This window comes from Diabrotica undecimpunctata, chromosome 9 (assembly GCF_040954645.1).
Source record: "Diabrotica undecimpunctata isolate CICGRU chromosome 9, icDiaUnde3, whole genome shotgun sequence".
Classification (NCBI taxonomy): Eukaryota; Metazoa; Arthropoda; class Insecta; order Coleoptera; family Chrysomelidae; genus Diabrotica; species Diabrotica undecimpunctata.
The window spans coordinates 80,762,352-80,788,138 of NC_092811.1; the positions used below are offsets into that span (position 1 = coordinate 80,762,352).

The following is a 25,787-nucleotide window of genomic DNA, read 5'->3' on the forward strand; positions in this document are numbered from 1 at the left end:
AACTCCAATGTAATTAACAAACACAATTTTTTTATTCAGTTTTAGTTTATATATCTGGAAAATTTTAATTACAGAGGCCAAATTATTAATTAGATTTTATTATGTCTCAGGATTCTTATTTGAGTTTAGAATTACCTCAATGATAACAGGAGTAAACGGAAATAAATATAATTCAAATATGTTCCTATTTATAGGAACATATATTTATACTTGGAAAATTATTACACGTATAAAAACAAATAAATTATGACATAAGTGTTATCCTATCCTGATAAATTGAACTGCTCAGCCCAAATTCAACTAACTTTAAAACAGATATTATCCTACAGAACATTTACAAATAAAATTAATACAAACTACTCTTCGTTTCCTCGTTTTTTCGTTTTATTGTTTAGTTACAAATCTTTATGCCTTTACTGTATTGTTTTTAAAACACACAGTTAACTTTCAATTACAAAAGGCCCCTTATATTCGTTCATTAAAACCCTGTAGCTAAACTCCTTTCTATAGTCTGCTTACACGAAATTTAGTTCAAACGTCCTAACAATGTTTTCAATCTCTTTTGGCTACCAGCAATCTCCTTGTCTACGATTCTTCTTGTCTACGATGTATAATAATTGGTTTGTACTTACAATAAATACTGCAAAAACTTAAACTACAACTTCTCCTAACCAGCATTTATATACCAGAACTGCTACCACTTTTTAACTTTTATTCACAAATTACGTTTGCACTGTTTAAATTTGCCAGCACTTGTTCACTTGTCAGGACTAGTTGTTCTTTCTTCTAAAGTCAGCAACAGATAACCACTTCTCCTTCTTCCAAAATTTTTCCAACATCCAAAATCTCCTTTGATAATCTCTGTTTAACCAATCATGCTTCTTATTTAAAGAACAGATTAAAATTTCCAATTTGTGAAAATTAACCTCATGGTTCCTTCCATGAATTTGATAACGAAACAAATTGTCGATTATACATATTTTACACTAATATTAAACAAATATTTTACACAACAAGAAACCATATGTAATTATATTTCACTTTTCTATTCTTATCTATGTAATTTTGTATGAATTTGGCTTATCCTTTCATTTCTCTGTATTAGTAATTTTTTTTATAAATCCGTATCATTATTACATATTCAATAGGTCTTTTTGATATAAAACACACATTTTTTGGTTTTTTTTAACTTGACAAAACACTCTTTTCATTGATCTTATTTTGCCAAGGTGTAAACATTTTAAAAATTTATTCTGGTAAAATTTATGAAAACGTGATCTATCATGAATCGTAATTTAATTTCTGAGTTGGACCGTGCAAGAATTATTGCTTTGGTTCAAGAAGGCCATTCACAGCGATGGCGGAAAAAGTGATCGTTTCTCAGAGTGATATCTGATGGCTACGGAATAGGTTTCTGGAAACAAATTCATTACAGAATACAGCTCGCTCTGGTAGACTCCGAGTTACTAATGAGCAACAGAATAGATATATCAGAATTTCCATTTGGAGAAATTCTTCTTTGTCGGTACCAGCCCTCTAAAAAGACTTCAGTTATGTTGCAGGAGTCAGAATATTGTTAGCCACAATAAGAATAACAACATTAGAGTCAAATTTGAGGAGTCGTCGACCAATAAGAGTTCCTTAGCTACAACCTATATATGTTTTGTATAGCCTCCAGTCGGCTGAAGAACGCATACAGTTCTCTCAATAGTTTTGGAATTTTATGTTTTTTCAGATGAAGAATGTGTCGGTATTAATAGTGATAGCCGGCGGACTTGTATTTGGCCAGTGAGAGCCAACAAAAGCTGCAAAACTATCACATGCCCGTCCAATATTTCCTTTTGCTGGTAGAAGTGTTATGTTTTGGCAGGTATGATGGCAGGTGGACGCAGCGAATTTGTGGTGATTGACGGGACTCTAATAGGATAGAGGTACATTTCACAGATTTCAGGACCTCATGCGAGAATATGGCGAGGAGCTGTGTGTGAACATTTTGTATTTATTGATGATAACCGCCGCCCACAAAGGACAAAGAAACGGTTAATGACCCTCTTGAGTGAGAAGGTATTCGCCGTTTGAAGTGGCCTGCGATGTCTCCAGATATTAACCCCATTTAACATGCATGGAATGTATTTTTCTGAGTTATTCTTGCCGAAAGGAAGCCTTGTAGAACCCATCATGAACTAACAATTGCCTGTAGAGAAGAATCTCTCATTCTTCTCTACAGACAATCTGCCACAGAGTATAATTGATCGACTTGTAAGCTGTATTGAAGCTCGAATTCAGGCTTGAATTAATGCACGTGGTAGAAATACACGATATTCAAATGGTTAAATACATTTGAATTATAAACTTTTTAGTTTTTAAATTTTTAATTATTAAAAAAACACAGTATTTCTTTTAAAACAAAAAATATCTGTCAACGTATATATATATATATATATATATATATATATATATATATATATATATATATATATATACAAAACTCAAATATTTGGGTGTGCAGCGGAAGATAGGACAAAGAAGTACTCTTTTTAGTTAACCAAGCTTTCGCAAATCTTTATTTGCATCATCAGGGTGCTACAATAAACAAAATTAGTACAAAATACAGAAAAGAATTATTTTGCATCTTACACTAATTGAGGTTAGTTGTCGTGATGTTTATTAAATGAAATGAGCAACTCATTTGACCCCTACAAATGATGGCGAAAACTATCCAAAATTGTTTTTAAAAAAACGTTCTTTAACAAATACATATTTAAAACACTTTAAAACACATATACAAGAACACTCAAATAAAATTATGTTAAAATAATTACAGAACATGTCATAATATAAAATTTAGGTTATAAACATTCTTATCAGAAACAAAAGAATTGGTTGTGAATTCGTTACTGCCAACTTAAAACGATAGAACGTTAGATCTTAATGATAACAATGTAAAGGTAATAGTATACCTGATAGACGCTGAACTTCTTGAAACAGAAAAGGTAAAAAGACTTATATTAGAAGAATTAGGAGAGGTACTGTATATCTCATATATAATGAAACTTATATTGTTGATGATGAATTGTCTGTATTAGTAGATTCGTGTTTATCCAAAGTTAACAATAATGAATATAGGTTGCTTAAATTATTGGTATCTGTCTTTTTGTTAATAGTTTCTTTTTCTTGAAAAATGAAAGCCATCTCGAGAAACAATCTTTTTAAATAATTGCTCTCCGTGGATAGGATTTTTACATTTGGAAAATCGAAAGAGTGCCCTGTTGTGTTAGCATGTGTGGCTAGAGAACATCTATCAGGGTGTAACCTAATGTCACTCTTGTGAAGAGTCAAGCGGCTAGAAACTTTTTGGGAGGTGTGACCTATATAAGAACCTTCACAGCCCAAACAATTAAGTTTGTAGACAACATCACTTTTATCTAAGTTTGGTACTTTATCTTTCAATGACTTGTGCAAAGATCCCACAACTAGAGTGCTTTTATAAGCAATTTTTACATTTGGTAGGTATTGAGCAAAAATTCTGGTCAATTTGGGAGAGACGTCCTTAATAAATGGAAGTGATACAAAAGATATATTAGGAATATTGTTAGTCAGTGAGTGGGAATCAGAGCAAACTTTCATAGCACCTGTATTTTGGGGAGGGTTTACTTGTGTGTTGAGTATGACAGAGGATGTGTTAAAGATGATTTTCCTGAGTAAGGATTCGGGGTAAGAATTATCTAGGAACAACTGTTAAAGAATGTTGAGATTCTTTTTTCTAAAAACAGGGTCAGCTAGTTTACAAACTCGTGTGGTCATTTGTTTGACTAGATTAATTTTCATGCTTGACTTGTGGTAAGAGTGGTAGTTGAGATATCTTCCAGAGTTACACTTTTTTCTATACCAATCAATTGTAATGATGTTATCCAGTTCTCTAATAAACATTGTGTCGAGAAAAGGAACAGATTGGGTTTGATCCTCTTTTTCAAGAGTAAATTGAATGTGGGAGTCGTAGCTATTGAAAATGTCTAAGAGCTCAAATTCTAAACCTTGTGGGCACGACATAATAATGTCATCCACATACTTTTTAATAAAAGGAACATTGAAAGGAACAACCTGAAGAATAATATCCAACAGATCATCCATTACATACGTAGCTAGAATTGGAGAGATACTGGCTCCCATAGGAGTGCCAAAGGTTTGTTTATAATATTTGTTATTGAAAGAGAAGCAAGTGGAATTAAACAAGAACTCTATCATCTCAATAAACATATCGTAATCGATGCTACATACTTGTGAAATTTTATTCCAGTGTTTATGAATAGATCGGAGAACGGCATTTAAATAAACATTACTGAAAAGGGAGACCACATCTAGACTAACGAGAACATAATTATGTGGTAATTGTGTGGTGAATGTTGAAAGATGATTACTTTAAACTTTCTCAAGAGATTCTTGATCAGGGTTCATCCTACATAACCCTCCCTAGTGACCCAACTAGCAATATTCAAAATAAATCTAATGCCATAATAAAACGCCTTTGGCAACAGAAACAAATTGATTTAAACACAAAAAAGAGACTCTCATCCTATAAAAGTGTTGTTGCTAAATTCTACACCCTCCCTAAAATCCATAAACCTAGCTTAACTATGAGACCTATAGTTTCCTCCATAGGCTCACCAACTGAACATATTGCAGGCTTTCTCACCAATATTTTGACCAAAGCTTATGATTCAAATAATGACTACTACATCAGAGATTCTTTCCAAGTTGTTGAGTTATTTAACAGAACTGTATTACCACATAATTATGTTCTCGTTAGTCTAGATGTGGTCTCCCTCTTCAGTAATGTTTATTTAAATGCCGTTCTCCGATCTATTCATAAACACTGGAATAAAATTTCACAAGTATGTAGCATCGATTACGATATGTTTATTGAGATGATAGAGTTCTTGTTTAATTCCACTTGCTTCTCTTTCAATAACAAATATTATAAACAAACCTTTGGCACTCCTATGGGAGCCAGTATCTCTCCAATTCTAGCTACATATGTAATGGATGATCTGTTGGATATTATTCTTCAGGTTGTTCCTTTCAATGTTCCTTTTATTAAAAAGTATGTGGATGACATTATTATGTCGTGCCCACAAGGTTTAGAATTTGAGCTCTTAGACATTTTCAATAGCTACGACTCCCACATTCAATTTACTCTTGAAAAAGAGGATCAAAACCAATCTGTTCCTTTTCTCGACACAATGTTTATTAGAGAACTGGATAACATCATTACAATTGATTGGTATAGAAAAAAGTGTAACTCTGGAAGATATCTCAACTACCACTCTTACCACAAGTCAAGCATGAAAATTAATCTAGTCAAACAAATGACCACACGAGTTTGTAAACTAGCTGACCCTGTTTTTAGAAAAAAGAATCTCAACATCCTTTAACAGTTGTTCCTAGATAATTCTTACCCCGAATCCTTACTCAGGAAAATCATCTTTAACACATCCTCTGTCATACTCAACACACAAGTAAACCCTCCCCAAAATACAGGTGCTATGAAAGTTTGCTCTGGTTCCCACTCACTGACTAACAATATTCCTAATATATCTTTTGTATCACTTCCATTTATTAAGGACGTCTCTCCCAAATTGACCAGAATTTTTGCTCAATACCTACCAAATGTAAAAATTGCTTATAAAAGCACTCTAGTTGTGGGATCTTTGCACAAGTCATTGAAAGATAAAGTACCAAACTTAGATAAAAGTGATGTTGTCTACAAACTTAATTGTTTGGGCTGTGAAGGTTCTTATATAGGTCACACCTCCCAAAAAGTTTCTAGCCGCTTGACTCTTCACAAGAGTGACATTAGGTTACACCCTGATAGATGTTCTCTAGCCACACATGCTAACACAACAGGGCACTCTTTCGATTTTCCAAATGTAAAAATCCTATCCACGGAGAGCAATTATTTAAAAAGATTGTTTCTCGAGATGGCTTTCATTTTTCAAGAAAAAGAAACTATTAACAAAAAGACAGATACCAATAATTTAAGCAACCTATATTCATTATTGTTAACTTTGGATAAACACGAATCTACTAATACAGACAATTCATCATCAACAATATAAGTTTCATTATATATGAGATATACAGTACCTCTCCTAATTCTTCTAATATAAGTCTTTTTACCTTTTCTGTTTCAAGAAGTTCAGCGTCTATCAGGTATACTATTACCTTTACATTGTTATCATTAAGATCTAACGTTCTATCGTTTTAAGTTGGCAGTAACGAATTCACAACCAATTCTTTTGTTTCTGATAAGAATGTTTATAACCTAAATTTTATATTATGACATGTTCTGTAATTATTTTAACATAATTTTATTTGAGTGTTCTTGTATATGTGTTTTAAAGTGTTTTAAATATGTATTTGTTAAAGAACGTTTTTTTAAAAACAATTTTGGATAGTTTTCGCCATCATTTGTAGGGGTCAAATGAGTTGCTCATTTCATTTAATAAACATCACGACAACTAACCTCAATTAGTGTAAGATGCAAAATAATTCTTTTCTGTATTTTGTACTAATTTTGTTTATTGTAGCACCCTGATGATGCAAATAAAGATTTGCGAAAGCTTGGTTAACTAAAAAGAGTACTTCTTTGTCCTATCTTCCGCTGCACACCCAAATATTTGAGTTTTGTATTCTATTTGATCAGCGTTGATGACAAGCGTTTATCGCTTTTTCACTATATATATATATATATATATATATATATATATATATATATATATATATATATATATATATATATATATATATATATATATATATATGTATATATATATACATATTGATATTGCAGTTTTTTATTATTGTTCACTAATTTAATTATTTATTTACAGGACACCCAACTTTTAGCAAAGCAACTGCCAAATCTTGTACACTATTCGACAGTTCCTTTACCTCGCTTTAGTCATGTGGACTTCATTATTAGTAAGAGTAGTAGAAATCTTTTGTATAAACCAATTTTGAAACTATTGCGCAAATTTAAAAATAAATAAATTAATATGATTTTCTGTTGTTTTTATCATTTTTTTAATTCAGTTTCTACATTTAAATTAAAATTAAATTTAGATTTATTATTGTAGAATTGTATTAAATAAATTCCCAGAATTATGCCACGGGCGGAATAGAGGCTACAATTCACTGGTTTGATGGACCACCATGGACCGAGTGAATCTTTTAAAGTTGTAATACTAAAAAAACTTTGTCTAAAAACAAAATGTAATTTAAATGGTAGCATCATTTTGAACAATATTTCAATATTGTATAATTGGCCGAAAGGTTGCATATTACCGGTCAGTAAAGTATGGATGGGATCTTGGAATTATTACAAGCACAAATTATATGAACTGGATAAAACAAACACGCCAATGAAAAAGAGAAAGGATGCCATGCGTCACTAGGAGAAGGCGACTAAAGAAGCAACATTTTTATCTCTGTTCAATAACAAAATGTTAACAAAACTGCATAATGGCACATAAGTTGAATCGAGTTCTTAAAAGAAAGAGGAAGAGAAACCAAAGAAATACTTACGAGAAAAAAGACCAGAGGGTCTATGACTCTGAAAGCTATTAGTATTATGGGGTAACCAGGAAACAAACATTATATCTTTAAAAAAACACCGCATAGGAATAAAAAAAAACAATAATTATGGGGAGCACCATAGCTAGGCAATAGTAAATTGTAATAAGTTGCCACAAGTTTCCCATATGATGAAGCTGACATAATTGGACACCCTATATAGATATATGAAGAGTGGGAACCAATGAAGAGTGGGAAAAGCCCTGGACCTGATATGCTTCCTATAGAAATCCTAAAAATTCTACATGAGAAGCACATTGATGTTTTAGTGACACTCTTTAACCAAATTTATAGTTCATGCGTATTACCCACAGAGTGGTTAACATCTATTTTTATTTGTCTCCCTAAAAAGAAAAACGCAAGAGAACGCAGCGATTACCGCACCATTAGCTTAATGTCTCATATGCTAAAGTTACTACTTAAAATCATCCATAACCGAATATATCATAAACTGGACATAGACGTTAATGATACACAATTTGGTTTTCGCAAAGGCGTAGGAACACGTGAAGCTATTTTTTCACTTACTACACTCATACAAAGATGCCTGGACGTCAATCAAGATATTTACGCATGTTTTATTGACTATAATAAAGCATTCGATAAAGTACGACATAAACAATTAATTAATGTCCTGAAATCAAAGAAGATTGACTACAACGACATCAGGATCATATCAGATTTATACTATAAACAGCGGGCAAAAGTACATGTTAACGCACAGCTGTCAGAAGAAATTGAAATTAGATGTGGAGTGAAACAGGGATGCGTATTGTCGCCAATTCTTTTTAATGCCTACTCCGAAGAGGTCCTGAAAAAGTTCTTAAGGGTGAAACAGCTGGAATAAAGGTAAATGGAGTTCCCATTAACAACATTAGATATGCGGACGACACTGTGATCTTAGCCGAAAACATTGAAGATCTTCAGAGACTGGTGACCAGAATAGCAGAGTACGGTAAAGAGTATGGTCTAACAATGAATGTCAAGAAGACGAAATTTATGAAAACTCAAAGAAATAACGAGAATCTTCTAGTAAACGGAACCAACGTCGAACAAGTGGACAAATATGCATACCTTGGAACAATGATTAACTTCACAAACGATTACAATCAGGAGATCAAAATAAGAAAAGAAAAGTCTAGAGCAAATTTCAACATAATGAGAAGAGTGCTATGTACCAGGGATTTAAAACCGGAACTAAGAGTTAGGTTGGCGAGGTGCTATGTTTTTTCGACTTTATTTTATGGAATGGAATCTTGGACCTTGAATGCTACATCAATGAAAAAACTAAAATTATTCGAGCTGAGGGTGTACAGAAAAATTCTGAAAATATTATGGACAGAACACGTCACAAACAAAGAGGTTCTGGGAAGGATGAACAAAGAAATGGAAATTTTAAATACAATAAAAACAAGAAAATTAGAATATCTCGGACATATTACACGTGGATAGAAATACACCTTGCTCCAACTGATTATGCAGTGAAAGATCCAAGGAAAGAGAAGCATAGGGAGGCGTAGAATATCATAGCTGCGCAACCTGAGAGAGTGGTACGGATGTACATCAAATCAACTTTTCAGAGCAGGCGTCTCAAAAGTCCGAACAGCTATGATGATTGCCGACCTCCGCCGCGGAGAAGGCACTTAAAGAAGAAGATATAGATATATATATATATATATATATATATATATATATATATATATATATATATATATATATAGTTATATATATATATATATATATATATATATATATATACCTATATATATAATATATATATATATATATATATATGTATATGTATATCTATATATATATATATATATACATATATATATATATATATATATTATATATATATATATATATATATATATATATATATATAATATAGACAGACCTGTAGCTAATAACCATTAAGTTTACGCGACTTTATCTATAAATAAAAATAATAATTAATTAGCCATTGGGTTAATGGTCAACAACCTTTTGTTTATAAAAGTGTTAGATGCTTTTTTTGACAACTATTAACCTTGAAGTTTAAAAAATGTAAAAGAAGAAAAATAATTAACGGGCAAATATTATTGTTATTTATTAAACGTACATAAACATATTTTATAACAATTTTTTTTAGATATTTACAAAAATGAAGATTGAACAATTATTATTTATTACTCCATAGAAAGAACAAAATACTTGTCTTTGGAATGCAACTTTATTGCAGCGAATGATTACTCTCAGACTTTATCAGAGTTATTTGATTCCATTAAAACATCGTTTTTATAAAATGAATAAAGCCATAATTAGGGTGATTAAAATACTAAAAACTCATTGCGATAACAGTTTGAAAGTTTTTACTTAGAAAATTAAACTCCTATTGTTAGAAATCCACGGACTCTCGGACCATACTGTGAGATGTGTGTGCGGAAATATAGAAAAAGACAATATGCTTTCCGAACCGACAATACCAAGTAAGACACTACTTGCTTGATACAATCAAGTGCTCTCTATTGAGAATCAAGAAGGAAGCCAAATAGACTCTGCCGGAGTGATGACGTAAAAGCATCAATTTTTATTGACATCTGTCAGTTTCACTTTCCAAACAAACTTTGTTTAGTGTGGGTATAATTTGTATTTTTCGTTATTTTTTTTTTTTAATTTTTATATGGTAGTAGCTATAAGGATTCTTATAGCTACTAAACTAACTACTAAACTAATTCTAAATAGCAATAAAATACATGTATCAGTAAAGTAGGGTTAGAATTTCTTTAATTTTTAGATTAAGGCAGCAAAACACATTGTTCGTTTTTCTGTCATTATGAATTTTTTCAAGGAAGAAACAAAACTTTTGTCTTGTAGGGAAAATGAAGTAGAGTCAAACCATATAAAAGACATGGTGTTTGATGGGCAGCTCCTTATTATTCGCGGAAATTGTCATGCCAGTATGAGAGAACGTATTTACATGATTGGGGTGGGTATTATAATATTTTTGACATACCTTAAATGGATTATATTATATAATTTACATAAATATTTTATTTCTACATAAAACTTGATAGCGACCGTGATATTGAGGAGGCTACATGCACTTGCCCAAGAGGTCAGTTGATATGCCATCATATGGCAGCATTGCTAATTTTTGCTTATCACAATGTATCTGTGACAGATGTGGCTTATTCTTGGACTAGCAAGACGCCGACATGTGATAAAGTAAAAACTATCGATGAGCTATTTGAGGGAAGGGCATATCAACCTATCAGTGGACCTATAAACAATGATACATTTGACAGGCTTAACCCTACAGCAGGCGCGCCGCCTACCGTTTCATAACCGGGCGCGCTGTGTATTTTGTACACAAAACACATTTTATTGATTTTACCAAATTTAGTGCGTTTTAACAAAATGACAACCACGATTTACAAAAATAGTTTATTGTTACATAAAATAATAAACATAAAACATGTACCTACGGGTTACTTCACTCGATTTCTTCTGATTGCTGCCGTTCATTGTTCTTACATTTTACGCAGGTAATTGTGGTTTCTGAATGCATTTTACATACAAATATTCTACATAGACCACATCTAACTGTTGTGCTGGAATTTTTTGAGCCTGGACATATTGCACAACGTCCACGTTTTCTAGAGCTTTGGACTTCTGTTCTAGTAGGTTCTTCACATGATTTATATTTCATTAGAAAACCTTGAATATCCTGAGGAAGATATCGCATTGTCGCTCTTTCTGAAAGATGTACTTTCATTAAACTCAAGCTTAAATTCTTTAGAAAAATTCGGCGACAATTTTGGGATTTGTTTTATTGGCACAAAACAACACCTGCGCGTTGATAACCGTTATATCCATTAGAGAGAAAAATATAATTAGTGGTCATCTTCTGGTTATTCTTTTTACAGAATATGATGCACACATTTGGTCAATAGTATCCACACCGCCTTTTGTGGCATTATAATCTAGAATAATTTCTGGTTTTTTAGTTTCGACGTCTACGGTGGCAGTGTCATGCATCGTGGATAAAAGTATGACCGACTTACTTTTTTTTTGGAACAAATGAAACCAAAGTGACATTTTTCTGGAATCCAAAGAGTGACGTTCCCACTTCTTTTTGGTTTTGGAGTAAAAACTCAATAGGTATTTCCCTTTTGTTTTTTTCTCAAAGTGCCAATTGTAGTTATTTTATTTTCCAAAAGCTAAATAGCTAAAGGATAACTGGTATACCGATTATCGGTTGTCAAATTGCAATTTGAACCTTTTATATAATCAATAAGCCTATCTAGAATATCACTGGGAGAGTTTGATACAGCATAAGGCCCCTCAGGTTGCCGTCCACAATAAACCTCTAAATTTCCAACAAAGTAAGTTTGTGCATCGCCCAACATCAACAGCTTGATACCGTATTTTGCTGGTTTATTTGGTAAATACTGGATGAAACTACAACATCCTCTGAATCCCTCTAGTTTTTCGTCTATTGTAACAAATTCACCAAGATTATAGAAATTTTTACAGTTACTAACAAATGCGTCCAATATTTTTCTAATTGGTGCAAGTTTGTCATATATTTTCCGTTCATGTCTTGTGGTTTTGTCATCAAAGCGCATTGAACGTAACAAAAATAAAAATGTTTTGTAACTCATTACAGCTTTAAGAATTTCTATACCTGTTCCATCAGATGTCCAAAGTTCAAGTGCGTTTGTATGGTTAGCCTTTTTAGTGCCTAGGAGGTAAAGCACTCCCAGTAACGCCATTATTTCACTTTTTGAAGTATGTTTCATATCTCGTTCTCTTTTATATTGAAGATTCTTGTTTACTATCAATGTACAAATTAGTAAATTGTACGATGTTCTCTAATATATCAGAATCTATAATTTTTTCAAAAGCTGAAAGTTCTGAGGTCACTTTTGAAGCAACTGCCTTTGGTCCTGGAAGTATTTTGATAATATTTATCTTTTTAATTTTTGATTGCGACGACAGCGGAGTCTTACGCCATGCAGTTTTTTTATCTTTACCTTGAAAATATTCGAAAGCAGTCGTACTTACTGTAGTATTATCCTCGAAGTTACTGACTCTGTCGTGGTCATTCTGTTCTTGTTCAGATTCAGAATTGTGGTCATCATGGTGTATTATTTCTTCATCTGTCTCAGATTCATCGGAATATTCTATTTCACTAGTTTCTGTTTCTGGGTCTTCATTAAGATTTTTATATAACTCAGCCTCAGTTAAAAACTTTTTTCTAGCCCTGCAAAAATAAAAAGAAGTAACACACAAATAATATAACAATGCAACTAAATTCTTACATGATATTCTCTCAGCGTAGCCGTTATATTCCTTCTCAATTATGTTACAATATCCTGTTCAACCTAAAATAAAGTAAAACTAAAGTTAATTTGACTTTAATTTTGAATTACAAATTTTTATAAAGTAAAATAAATAATGGATAAAATACTTACATTAGAATGCGCGCCGTGTATTATGTACACAAAGCCGTCACACTCTCGTATTTCTAAGAATTCTCACAAAACTCAGCTGCAACAAAAAATATTACTTAACCATTCGAACGACAGATCTCTACTGGACGAATAGACGCGACGATATCGCCAGATTGACGACACTTCTATTTTTAGACGACTTTTTCTATTGGACGTGTACAAAATACACGGGCGCGCCCGCTCGAGGGTTAAAGACAAACTAGGTGATTTAAAAATGTTGTTGGATATTTATGGCTTCTTAAAAAGGAACCCCCCGTTCCAGAGGGTATAGTATACGTAGAAAATGTCGTGATAAAGTTATATATCTTCAAGAGCACTTAAAAGTTTTCTAAAGAAAAATAAAACATATATCTGGGAAAACTGTGGGACAGTCATTTAATGCGACATAGCTGATTACTAGGAAGGATCGACAAACTTTTAGCGATTTTGGAATTATTTTGTCGGTTATAAAAAGGAATAGATTCCCAGCATCCTTGCTTTAAAGATTAACAGGTAACATATTTTCATTTTAGAATATTCTTTTGAATATTTTTCATCATTTTAGAAGATGGTTTATTGTTATATTATAAATAAATTGAAAAGATTTAAATAAATTAATTCATTATTAGTTACAATACATTGACTTAAAATTTTGAAACATAACCAAGTGAAGATTATATGTTTAGACAATAAAGTGATAAAACAAAAGTATATCCCTTTTTTTTTCAGAAAGCTATACTTTGGACAGAATAAAGGTCATAAAATGAGAAAAAGAACATGAGGCTAATGGAATTTCGTTATCTGAAAAAAATCTAAAAGCTACCGTTGTTCCCACAGGAATATGGCTAGATAAGTGTGAATATATTGGAGGCAGCCCTGATGGATTATATGGTGATAATTTTATTGTTGAAGTGAAGTGCACTTACAAGTTGAGGGAGTCCAAATCATTAGTTAATGATATGCGTGATACAAACTATATCATATATTTTAATGAAAAAAATGAAGTCGTACTGAAGACAAAGCACACTTATTACAATCTAATTCAAGGGAACCTATATTTAACAAAAACGAAGGTGTGCCACTTAGTGATCTGGACGCCTATTAGAATCGATCATATAATTATGTATGATGTTAATATTGAAGAACGGTGGGAAAAAAATATGAAATTATTAAAATCTTTTTATTTAAATAAATATATACAATTTTTATGTGGAAATAACAGTTTAAAATTATATTTTTCTTCTTCTTTTTTGTATATAAATATTATACATATTGAAAATAGCAAGAAGAGAACATTATTTCTTTATTTAGCTGAATACATCCATTAAAAGAGTTTTAATTTAAAGTTTTAATGTTAAAATTTTACTTGAAACTAATTAACTAGCTCATTAAATTAATTAATTTATTCATTGATTTAATAATATTAAAATAATATACACCATTATCAAATTGTCTAATAAAAATATTTACAATATATTGAAACACCTAAGATGTATTGCTAATATCGGTAAGTATTTAATAAGAGCTTATCTAATTTTACAGAGTAAAAGTATGACATATTACAAAAACAACTATCTTTTTGTGACAGTAACGTATGCAATTTCCAAATGAAGCTGAATTATTTGGTTTAAACTAAGGAACAGTAAATCAAATGTTGCAGACATAGGAGATGTGTCTGCATTCTTTTCGATTTTTCAATTTTGGCCTAAAATGTTATAATATCTTATCATGAGATCAATATAACAGTTTCTCTTTTTTTAAATTACTTAACATGTGAAGATACGATGAAATTGCTTGCTATTTCGGAAGTCACTAACATCGTATCTAAAGATACACAAAAAATACATAAATACATTTGACAATGGTTATTTATTACTTTGATTTCACGGTAAAAAAAACTATTGTTTAAAAACACAAACAAAAATTATGGAAAAGAAATGTGTTCATTACAATGTAAAGATATATGTAATCAGTTTGCTTTATTATTTACATTTTCTTGGTTAAGTGTTTGATATGGAAGATTTTAAAAAAAGTTGTAATACATTTCAGGAACTCCGCGATTGCATAGGTATTTCAAGTGATCATATTTTTTTTAATTGAGAATTAAGTTTTTATAGGCTTTGACTAAATTTTTAGTTGTACATATTAAAAGCTTTTTTATTCTTATATTATTTCTCTTGTTTAAGTCTAAAATATATTTTTTATTTTCATCTATAAGGTCATATTTTATTTTTATTTTCAGCAGTTCTTCAGTGGAGATTTCTATCTCCCTTACATCATTCCATCTAACGCACTTTCCACTTTCATCGGTCTTCCAATTTCTATAATTTGTTACTAACTATTTTAAATCATAGACAATATCTTGGTTAACTCCTATTACGTTATAACGTTCTCCAGTGACCTTTGCCGTCTTAATAAGCATAATCCATTGGCCAGGAGTATACACGACTTTACCTTTTTTTTTATCGCTCTATTAATCCGTGTACGCTGTCTCCCCCATTTTGGGTATGCCCTTTTTCTAACAAACGGTGGATTCATCATCATCATCCAGCCTCAAGAGTCCACTGCTGAACATAGGCCTCTTCCTCATGTTTCCAACCCCGTCTATCTTGCGCCGCTCTCATCCAGTTTTTATCGAGTCTTCTTAAATCGTCAGTCCATCTTGTAGGTGGTCGACCGACGCTTCTCTTGTCTTCCCTTGGCCTCCATTCCAATAACCTCTTTGTCCATCGCCCATCTGTCATGCTGGCTATGTGTCCTGCCCATCTCCATTTTAGTTTGGCTATCTTCTCGATGATGTCAGTCACTCCGGTTCTTCTCCTGATGTCTTCGTTGGTTATTCTGTCTCGCAGAGTTATTCCTAACATGGACCGCTCCATTCTTCTCTGCGTGACTCTCAGTTTGGTAGCTGCTGCTTTTGTTAAGGTAAGTGTTTCTGCTCCGTACGTCACGGTGCTGACGTAACGGTGGATTATATAAACTTTATATTTTTCTGCAACATATACATACATTGCAAAAACAAAACGATTTTGATTTATAATACTTTATAAATGCAAAGCTATTAACTCCATCTTGAATTTTGTGTTTTATATAATCCAGTACAAAACTTCCAATTATTTCGTCCGCTCCCCGCTTTTCAATTGTATCATGCCATATGTAATAATGAGCTTTATTATTACCTATGTCAAATAGGATTAAATTGTAAGTGCTATATTTTAATTTATAATAAAAAATACTTTTTAGGGGGTTACAAAAATCTTCTGCAAATCGTAAAAAGTCACGTTGAATGATTTGTCCTCTTTTGCATGCTGCTTGTCGTTGTGTTTTAATTTTCGTACAGCTTCTTTATTTTCTTGATGTTTTCTTTTTTCTGTCTCTAATTCTTCCGCTTTGTTACTATTTGCCAATAATGACGTTTTTTAAATTCGCTGTCCCGGTGGAACATTGACGTAACTGCAAATTTATCGAAAATGAGTTTATGTCGTGATTGGGTCCAAACTTGGTTACCCCATTTGTCAGATCACTGTTAGAGGTGTTGTTTAGCTTTTAGCCACCAAGGAGCAGATGCGTCATATTTGAAAAATCAGCCAATCTCGGAGAAACAATGACAGAATGTATAGTTGTGCTTCGATAGGTCGAGTGTACGCTTGTACCTACGATGCTTCATTGACGCAATTGTATTTTATGTTATTGTTGCTCTAAGGTTTTTTCACAGATACGCGGAAACATTGACGTAACTGTATTATGTGTCATTGTTCATCTGGATTTCTCCTTATTGTGAGGCAACATTGACTTAATGTTGCCGTTTGAAATGTCCAAATAGGGTATCTGAAGCGAGAAAAACAGGACTTTGTCCAATAGGACAAAGTACTGCATTTTTTACAAATCTCACTTAAAATGTTATAACTTTACAGTAGTAGAAGTAAAGGTGAAAAAAGGTCAAGTCTCCGAAACAGATAGCACTTGTGAAATTAAAAAAGCTAGCTTTTGGAATTAAGTGATGGGGAATAGAGGGCCAATAGAAATGGCATCTTGCGTTTAATAATATCTAAAAGAATTGTTAATAACCAGCCCAGAAATTAATGTAATTATTTATTCCGATAACTGTGGGAACCAACAAAAAAAAATTATAATTGCCATGTACCTGTTTGCTGTCAATACTTTGGACATCAATTATATTACCAACAAGTACCTTGTTTGCGGTCACACCCAAAATAAAGGTGACTTAGTCCACAGTATAATAGAAAAAGCAGTCCAGAGGGCAAACAAAAAGAGTCTACCTACATTCCCGAGCAATACGTTGAATTAATTAGGGATGCTAAGAAAACAGGAGCTCCTATAACTACGTTAAAGAAATGGATTTCACTGAGTTTTACGATGAAAAAGCACTGTACAATGAACTGGGACTAGATTTCACCAAAGACGAGGAAGGCATGAAATTTATTGTTTGCCAAAAAAGAAGGGGTTGGAGTTCATCCGAATTGTTTTCACCGATATGCCAGTTGTGTAATGCTTATTCTTCAAAAGTTCCTTTAGGTAATAAAAAACTAAAAGATTTAAAACAGTTGCTTTCAAAACATATTCCTGGATTTTGTAAAGCCTTTTACGATTCAATTTTTCGTTTGTACTATTTCTGTAATTTGAATTTTATTTTTAAGTTCCTTTTTATTAAAAATGTTTGCTTTTACTACAATTTTCAATTTGTTTAAAAAACTTTTTCAACGACTTTTTGTTCTTATTTTATGCCATCTTTCAAAACTAGCTAGGTAACCAAAAATTTTACAAAATGAGTATGTATGTGGAATATTTTAACTTTAAAACTAAATTCTAAATTTTTCTTTCTAAAACTAAATTCTAAATTCTTAACTTTTCATCCCTAAATTTGATCCCCAATTACAATTACGTCATTGTTACCTTAGTTATTTTGTGGCAACAATGACGTAATTGCAATTGGGGATCAAATTTAGGGATGAAAAATTAATAATTCATTTCGAATGTGTAATAGAGTTACAGTAGATCACGGTGGCTAAGTATAACTTTAATACTAATCCAGTAACTTCATTATGCTTTATTGCATGAGGTATTAAGTAAAATAATTTTATATTTTTGGCTCTCCTGAAAAGTTACACTTTTGTAGTTGCGTCATTGTTCCACCGGGGCAGCAAATGTTATAGTACATCCACTAATAATTTTCCAACATAAACATGTCTTATTCTGGTATCAAAGAGACCGCCTTTCAAATCAAGGTTGTCAGACATATTTCCTAAAATTCCTAAGGTTATATTTAAAAAATATTCTCTATTTTCTATTCGTTATTATTCAATTGCTAGTCAACGAACGACACTCTTAAAAAATAATATGAACTTATTCTCAAAAATATATATATAAATTAATTAACTAGGTACTAATATTTCCATGGACTCTTCACTAATGAATTAAAGCAACCGTGAACTTTGTATATATTACTTATATTCTAAGTAATTTTCGAATATTGGCAACATTGTAGTCTGGAGAGAATTTGAACGTTCGACGTTGCCCTGTTGGTGAATTTAGCGGTAATACTTTTATAGATATAATGATCGACTTTTAAGAAATCAGACAACTTTTAAGAATCCAAGTTCTCAAAAACGGTTTCAAGAATTGTATTATTTTTTTTCCAAATTTCATTGATTTTATACCTTACCTGGAAACATGAAAAATTGCAGATATATTAATAATGGTATTAAGGTTATATTCACTAATTTTAAACTCATGCATTATGGCAACAGCGCGAAGCGCAAACCAATAAATTCTAATGAACACCTGTTGTCTGCTATGCGAAACCCTAAAATATTTCCTATTGCAGTGGCGGAGGCTTATAAGGTATAGGTAATATAAGTTATAAGTAATATTATATTTTTCTAGGATGGCATTTTTTAAGATGCATCAACTTCTGTGTTATCAATAAATAATGACAATTATGTTAATGACAGCTCTGAATTAAAAAATAAAGATTTGCACGTACAATCCCAAAGAATAGTTTTAAATATGTATGAGTGTTTGAAAAAAGAAAATATTGGGATGGCTGATAATGCAATTGTTTCGAGAATTCATGTATTAAAAAAATCGGGTATAAGACGATATATACAATTATTAAATTAGGCACAGTTACAGATCATTCCTTAAAACGAAAGCGACCAAATAAAAAATTGGGTAGGATTGACACTGCTGCAAAAGACGTTATTCAGCGAACAGTTTACAATTTTACAGGCACACTGACGATTCTTTTCAGTCCTTCTAATTAATTTCTTTACAGCTATCGCGATGCATCTTGAACACTAGTATTCATTATTATACAGTGTGTCGCATTTAAGATGAAGACAACTCTATATATCAGCTACTAAAATACATACAGATTTGACATTTTGCACAGTCATACATGTTGTTAGTGCACATTTTTTTAAGATAGTCATCTGAAATTTAAATTTTAAACGCGGCTTACTGCGAATCCACAAACAGGGTAAATTTTCGATATTTTGCTTCGCGTTAGAGAAATCGGAAAAACTTATTTGGAAAAGTTGTTCCACTTATTGTAAACGCACATACCAAATTTCATGACAAAATTCGCAATTTTAGTTTTTCAGTATTATTTGTAATCTCGATCCTAAATCTACAATTGGCTGTCTAAAGATGCATCTCGGGACAGCCAACTGTCCGTTTTAGAATCCTGACTACAATTGAAGAGCTTATTTCCAAAGTGTCTTACATCCATATAATGAAATCCATGAAATTACAGATTTTCATACAAATTTAACATACAAATTATACAATTTTACAATTTTCATATGCACTTTTAAATGGTAAATAAGAAGTTGTTTTGGTACATATAACTTTATTCTAGACTTGAAGAAATCTATAAAGTTTAAAAAAAGAAAATTTAAAAAATCGAAATTTTGGATTTAAGACACTGGAAATAAGCTCTTCAATTAATGAAAAAAGTAAAAGTGCGAATTTTGACATAAAACTTTGTTATGTGGGGTTAAAATAATATTTGGAACATCTTTTCCAAATAACTTTTTCAGATATCTCTAACTCGAAGCAAAATATTGAAGATTCACCCTGTTTGTGCATTAACAGTAGGCCGTGTTTAAAAATTAAATTTCAGTTGACTATCTTAATTGCTGGATAGACAATGTTTTAAAATTTTCTGACAGAATGAGCCATTATTTACAGATAATTGTAAAAAAATATTATGGTTTATGTAAAAACTAAATAATAAGTCCAATATTCTTATAAATCACTAAAATTAACAAGCTTTAATTTGAAAGAATTAATTTGTTATTTATTCGGTGTTGTGAGCCCGCTCCCATTTGAAAAAAAAACTGATTCTGTCCTTTGAAGAGTCCTATTCAAAAATGCCCCGTTTAAACAAATCGAAGGTTGAAGGGTGCCGGACATTTTTGCCGGAAACAATTCAAATTCAAAAGATCACCTTTTTCTGCTACGGAAAATATTGCTCCGATTTCTCACCAAAATCAATGTTGATACTTTAGTTTAGATACTCTTGAATCTCAAAAATACTCATTTACATATTTTTCAAGCCTCGAAAATGCATATTAGGTATCGCATTTTTCGGATTTTAAATCGCTTATGTCTCCAAAACTATTAACTTTTGAGAAAAATGACATAGATCTTATTTAGAGTCACCCAAAAACCTAAAAAATATTTTTTGGAGCACAAAAGGTGATATTTTGAATTTGTTTAAAAAATTGTTTAAACAATTTCTGCCCAAAAATTGAGAAATTTTCCTGAATATAATTATGTAAAAATTAATAAAAATTATATGATTTTTCTTGAAATATGCGTTTGATAACTGATCCCTTTTCTTAATTTCCACGCCAATGGTCGGCATCGACATCAAAGAACCTCAAAAGCCGACGCTTGGCAAATTGACAATGGAAAAAGTATACATTGATCTTTTTTATGTAAAGAGACATGTTAAAAAACATATCTATACTGTCTGCAAGTGGCAATAGGAATTTTTTTATCTTTGGCCCAGTCAATCTGCAATCCATACATTTGGGCTAAAGACTGGATATCATTTTGTAGGTATTGATGTTTGGAGTCCTAGCGAGTGTAGTGGGACTTAGTTGTGGACAGATACTCTATGTGTTCTCTTATAAATTTTCTATTTCTTTCTACTTTGGGATCTATACTAATAAATTTGTCTCTATTGTCTGGACTTTCTATTCCAAATTCATTTTTTTCAAGTTTGACCATGACAGTTCGTACTCAAATGTCACTAATATCAAGACTGTTAAAAAAATTGTTTGCAAACTTTAAAGCTCGATTCTCCAACTATTAAAAAATATTTCATTGTAAACTGACGCCGAGAATTTGTATTTCTGATAGCCTCTACTTTTTTTTTGTTCTTTAGTTACATGTTTTGCTAAAAAGTCCATGTGCCTGTTGTGATTACCCAGCGCCAAAAATTTTTGAAAAATAGTTCTTCTTTTTATCTTCCAAAATTTATGTGTAGTATTTCATTCTACAATTTCTCTTTTCACACTATTTTTTTATTATTCTAGGTTTTACCATTGCCTTTCTAGAATACGAGACTACTCTTGGCCTGAATTTCTTTTTCTTTTTGCTTCTTAAACTGTTTTAGTTTATTGGTTGTCTGATCCATCTCATTCGCACTTTCCAAAATCTTTGATGGACCTGATGGATCATCGAATAAGGTTTGCTGTTATATTTCAGTTTTAATCAGGAGTAAAAAAACTTTAAGAAGATTTGGGTTTCCTCAGATTTGTTTAATTAGAAAAAGCTACTATAAAAATACGCAACCAGCAGTAAAAACTAGCTTTATTTGATATACCTTAGCAAACGTATAAGCATGCATTAGGTTAAATAAACCATACTTTTTAGAAACCTACCTCCAATATAGTATTGTCGCGGACAGCATAATCTCAGACATATTTCCATCTGTGTATTCGGTGTTTTGCAAACCAATCAAACTAGTATCAATAATAATTTTTTTACGCTGAGTTAAAAGTATTGTATCTGTCGACCATAAAGTACTAGGTTCTACCTCTTATTATCCAGAGTCTGTGTTAACGTCATTTTCTGTAGGTGTCGGAGAACGTGTTAATCGTCTTAAGTTGTTATCATTGTCATAATTACTCCTATTATTGCCTTCTAAAAATTAAAACCACTAAAAGAAATCGCATATTTTGGCAGAGTCAATTCCAATTATTAGCAAATATTAGACTAGCAGTGTTAAAAGTTAAATTTTTGCACATCTATTACAAGGTTCACTAAATTTTTTTCCTCTTGAACCCATCCTGTTTATTCCTTATTTACCGTAATATCAAATTTATAGAAAAACCGTTCTTTTATACCTAGTTTAAAAAGGAAAAACTGCACCGAAAATCAAAATACCGTGTATTCACTGTTTGTAAATAAGGACTAGTATTATCGAAACTAGTGCGTAGCCGCATCGTAACTTGTCTCAGCTTGTATAAAGAAAGTGTGAGCCGCAGAAATGTAGGCGTAATAACATCGTATATCAATTTTCGATGCCATCAGCACTAGGTAAAACAAAAAAATTTAGATCTTATTCCTACTTACGATAATACGATTTAACTCTTAAACGCCGTCTACACTCTCGATCGAAGTTCTTCGGACGAAGTGTCGAAGGTAGAAGTGAAGTTAATCGAGGGGAGGTGACTTTTTACATACTCGTGAAGTCGAGTAATGTAGTGTGACACTTCGCATTTGAACTTCGGGTCCTTTGACTTGGACGCGAAAAACCGACACAGAACGGAAGTAGAACCAAGCGAAGCGAGGTCGCATGAAGTACCTGTCTACACTCTCGTACTCGCTGAACTTCCATCAACTTCGCGAGTAGTATAGTGGCAGCTTTAGAGCTACAGTATTATCGTAAGTATGCAAGTATGTATTTACATAAAAATACATAAGTAATATTGTTGATAAATGTCTTGTAACTCTAGATACTGTACTTGAATCTAATAGGAACATTAATAAGAGGAACTCATTCAGTTGCAAGCAGAACCAGCATTCGAGATGTAGAGACAGAACCTCTTGTATCCAAACAGCTGAAAAATTTGTCAAAAACTGTTTCCTAGTTTAAACAAGGAATAAACATCCTCCTTGAAAACGATCCTGACGTCGAACGTAGCGCTAAAGTTTCTCGAGGAATTAACTAAGCCATGTTATAAATCATTTAAGGACGAAATAGAAAAGAAGACAAGACAAACAACATTGGACAATTCTTCTTATGAAAACGTGAGTGATGCAAATCCTATTCTAAACTTCGATCTGTCAAAAATGACATAAAACGGCAATAGTAAAGTACACATATGTATCGCAGTTGTTATATTTTCATCTATGGAATAGGACTTATATTGAAAAAGTGCCTCTCGAGAATAAGTAAAACCTTGTATTTGTGTTATCTTTTTAGTACTATTTTCAAAAAAGTTTCTCGAGGAATTAACTAAGCCATGTTATAAATCATTAAAGGACGAAATAGAAAAGAAGACAAGACAAACAACATTGGACAATTGTTTTTATGAAAACGTGAGTGATGCAAATCCTATTCTAAACTTCGATCTATCAAAAATGACATAAAACGGCTATAGTAAATTACACATATGTACTGCAGTTGCTTTCTTTGGAATAGGAGTTATATTGAAAAAGTGCCTCTCGAGAATAAGTAAAACCTTGTATTTGTGTTATCTTTTTAGTACTATTTTCAAAAACCTTTTTAAAAAATGGGTCATGACGTAATCCTCGACTCATATAATAGCAGAGACTAAAAACGTATTAAAAGTATTGATGTTAATGGTTTAGAGTTAGATCACTATTTTAAAAAGTAAGAAATAGAGTGGAGATCAATGCAAATAATTGTTGATATTCTACGACCACATGATACTTGAAATAAAAATTAAAATATTAATAAACACGTGAAAATACCTAAAATATTTTAGCCTTAATTATAATTACCAATAATTATAATTAAGAACATACCACGTTATTGGTACAAAAAATGTGTTTTTTTTAATATGTACTAAAATTTGATACAAAATCAATGCTGTATAATTATTAATTTATAAATTTTCCACTCCTCGTGGACTATCAAAGTTGAATTTTGTCAATGAAAACAAAATTATCTACAAATTAAAGCTTTTATTAGCCAACGAAGATTAATTAAATGAGTAGTAATTGGAAACGTGTCTCATATAATTGACCGGACGACACTGGTATAATATTCCGACAAATTTTCTAACACTTTATAAATTCAAGTTCATGAACGTAATTACAACAGATACATTTTTTCTCTCATACCCACAAAGAAGTAGTAACAAAAACAAATATGCACTTTTCTATTTTGTTGGTTGTTCTGAGCTTTTGTCCAACAGGGGTGTTTTTGGAAAAACTCAACCGTGCTGAGGAACTGGTATGTAAAACAATGATTATCTTGTTAATTATATTAAAACTTTATATTTTATTTAATTCAAAGATTTTTAAATATTTTTGATCATATTCTAATGCTTTTTGCTATCTGAGCGGTTGTCAAATTCCTTTTTGTGAATAAACTACTACTTATAAAAGTAAAAAAAAGAAGTAAAATGCATTCATTAGGTACTTAAACCAACTATTTAGTTGCGTTATGGTAAAAATTAAGTAAAACTGTTAATTTTTTATGATTTTTATGTGCCTCACTTGTAGTGGCAATTTTTATTTGTTGCTTACTTTAAAATATGACCTTAAAATTAATGGCGTTATCGGAAATTTTGAGATGTATATCTGGATCGAGTTCATTTAAAGACATATGATTTATAATAGTTAATTCAATACCAAGTCAATGCTAAAACAAAACACATAAGCAGACATGCATACTAGTTCGTCCCTAATTTATATTTATATCACGCTTGCAATCAATCATATCCAATCAATATAACTATCTTGTAAATAATTCTGATTGAAATCATCAGAAATAGGAAGAAGCAAACTTATGATACTTACTATCTTAAATAAATTGAATACAAAAAACTTACTGAATGTAGCATGTTATTTAGGTTAATAGGTTTTACAAGTCTTATGCTTATAGTAAAATTTCATATCATAAAATACAATTATTATAACATTCCAAATAAAAGAGGGTCTTAAAAATAATAAAATTATCAAGTCTTTTAATTTATTTTTACCGTTTATTTCACTTCTTTTGGCTCACAAGTGGGTGAACTTCTTTACTTTTTGAAACTAGTCGATAATTTTTTTTTCCAAGTATTTGATAATAATAATAATAATTATGCTTCTCTCAACGTCAGATGAGTATACGAAAATTTTTGGGAGATACTCCAGGATACCAAGTCACCTAGGGCTCGATAACACGGAAAGAGTCCCACCAGAGCTCAATTCTTTTGATACCGTAGGTATCTGGAATGAGTGAGTTTTCCCCTTAGAGGGAGTGTGAGCCGTATGGCTAAATCTGGGATGTTTATTTACTTTTTTTACTTAGGTTTAACTTAACCTAACCTAACCTAAACTAACCTTTTTTGTCTTGTCTTTGTTTATTGTTGAAATCAATTTCTTCCCTATTAACATGATTGTTTTAGTGATTTTTTCAGTAACCAAAAAAACTTTTTATTTTCTTTAATATCCCACTAATGA

General features: G+C 31.5%; 2 protein-coding genes across 2 annotated transcripts in view; both read left to right on the forward strand.

Annotated features, from left to right (window-relative positions):
• Positions 1–7,053, forward strand: part of LOC140449713 (lipase 3-like) — a 28,380-nt gene extending 21,327 nt beyond the window's left edge. Inside the window, exon 7 of the mRNA XM_072543033.1 lies at positions 6,891–7,053. Within this exon, the coding sequence (XP_072399134.1) occupies positions 6,891–7,049 (159 nt within the window). The 3' untranslated portion in view covers positions 7,050–7,053. The remainder of the gene's footprint in view (positions 1–6,890) is intronic.
• Positions 7,054–24,376: 17,323 nt separating this feature from the next.
• Positions 24,377–25,787, forward strand: part of LOC140450184 (lipase 3-like) — a 78,017-nt gene continuing 76,606 nt past the window's right edge. Inside the window, exon 1 of the mRNA XM_072543642.1 lies at positions 24,377–24,570. Coding sequence (XP_072399743.1) covers positions 24,487–24,570 — 84 coding nt within the window. The 5' untranslated portion in view covers positions 24,377–24,486. The remainder of the gene's footprint in view (positions 24,571–25,787) is intronic.